The 1,330-nt window shown below is 30.2% G+C and overlaps 1 protein-coding gene across 1 annotated transcript; it reads right to left on the bottom strand.

The window, feature by feature from the left end:
* Positions 1–225: 225 nt before the first annotated feature.
* Positions 226–1,174, bottom strand: EHI_015010 (uncharacterized protein; the record flags this gene model as incomplete). The annotated part of the gene is made up of 2 exons (XM_001914547.1): positions 226–261; positions 326–1,174. The coding sequence occupies 2 exons, from the start codon at positions 1,172–1,174 to the stop codon at positions 226–228; spliced, it is 885 nt and encodes a 294-aa protein (XP_001914582.1).
* Positions 1,175–1,330: the final 156 nt, after the last annotated feature.

Here is a 1,330-nt window from a genome sequence, read left to right as displayed (position 1 = left end):
CTAAACACATAAAGAAGAAAGCAATAATAAGAAGAATAAATACAGGAATTTGTGCAATACGATATGCATAATTGTATTTATACTTATTAGTAGAAAAAGCATGTGCACAAAGTTGTTTTACTATTGTTGAGAAGATTAATGGGAATACCATTCCACCAGCTCTTGCAGCAATACGTGTAACAGCAGAAAATTGTGCTAATTGTTGAACAGGAGCAAGTTCCATTACTAATTGACGAGAGGCAGTATAAACGACACTAAATGCTGGACCAATGAATATTATTGTTGGGATAATAATCCATTGAGAAAGTATTTTAGTACTTGAAACTTTCATTCCAGTAAGAACAAGACATCCCATTCCAAAGAATAATAAGATTAACATTAATTGTAATGCTCTTTTTGGTCCAAATTTATGTAAGAAAAATGCCCATGGAACACCACAAAGTAATGCAGTTACATTTAAAGCTAAAAATACAATGTCTGTTGCAGTTTTCTTCATTCCACACATTGTTGTTAATAAAACAACAAATAACCCATTTACAACACTTAATGCAGACAATGTACAACACCATGAAATAAACATAAATATACAATCCCTACTTTTAAAATAATTTTTAAATGAATCAATCAAATCTAATCCAATAACTTTTAATGTTTCTATAACAGAACGCTTAGCTGGTGGAGTACTTTTTTCTATACTGAAAACATATGGTAAGAAGACATATCCACCAAGGAAAAAGTTAAATAGAATCAATTGTCTTAATGGTCCAAAGTCAGGTTCTGCATGTGTAATTTGTAATTGATTAACATTTGAGTAATTTCCCCAAACAAGAGAACAACAAAATGAAACACCAATAGCAAGAATTGCACCAGTGAAAGAAACTGCACCTCCAACACTTTGTGCTAATGTTCTATTTTTTTGATCCATAATATATGGAATTTGACAATCATAGAACAAACGTACTAACTCAAAAGATGTTCTTGCAATACAAAACAATATACAAAGTAACCAAAAATGATAATAAAAGATACCAGCAATCAAAAAACATGTATAATATGTAATTGCACAAATTACTACAGCACCTTTACGAAATGAATAATAATCACTAAGACCTCCTACAAAAGGAGAAGCAACCATAGCAATACAATTAGCAACAGCATTACAAACAGTTGTCATTTGAACACCAGTTGAATTTTCATAACCTGCATATATAGATAATAATTGTAATGATGGACCAACAGTTACATTAACAATACAGTTATAAAAATGATAACTAATTTCAAAGAAATACCATAATATAACATTCCAAACATTAGTTGATTGTGCTTCACT

This window comes from Entamoeba histolytica, genomic scaffold (assembly GCF_000208925.1).
Source record: "Entamoeba histolytica HM-1:IMSS scf_1104750516481 genomic scaffold, whole genome shotgun sequence".
In the NCBI taxonomy this organism is placed as follows: Eukaryota; Evosea; order Mastigamoebida; family Endamoebidae; genus Entamoeba; species Entamoeba histolytica.
Note: the sequence above shows the minus strand (reverse complement) of the source record. Positions and strands in the feature narration are given on the sequence as shown.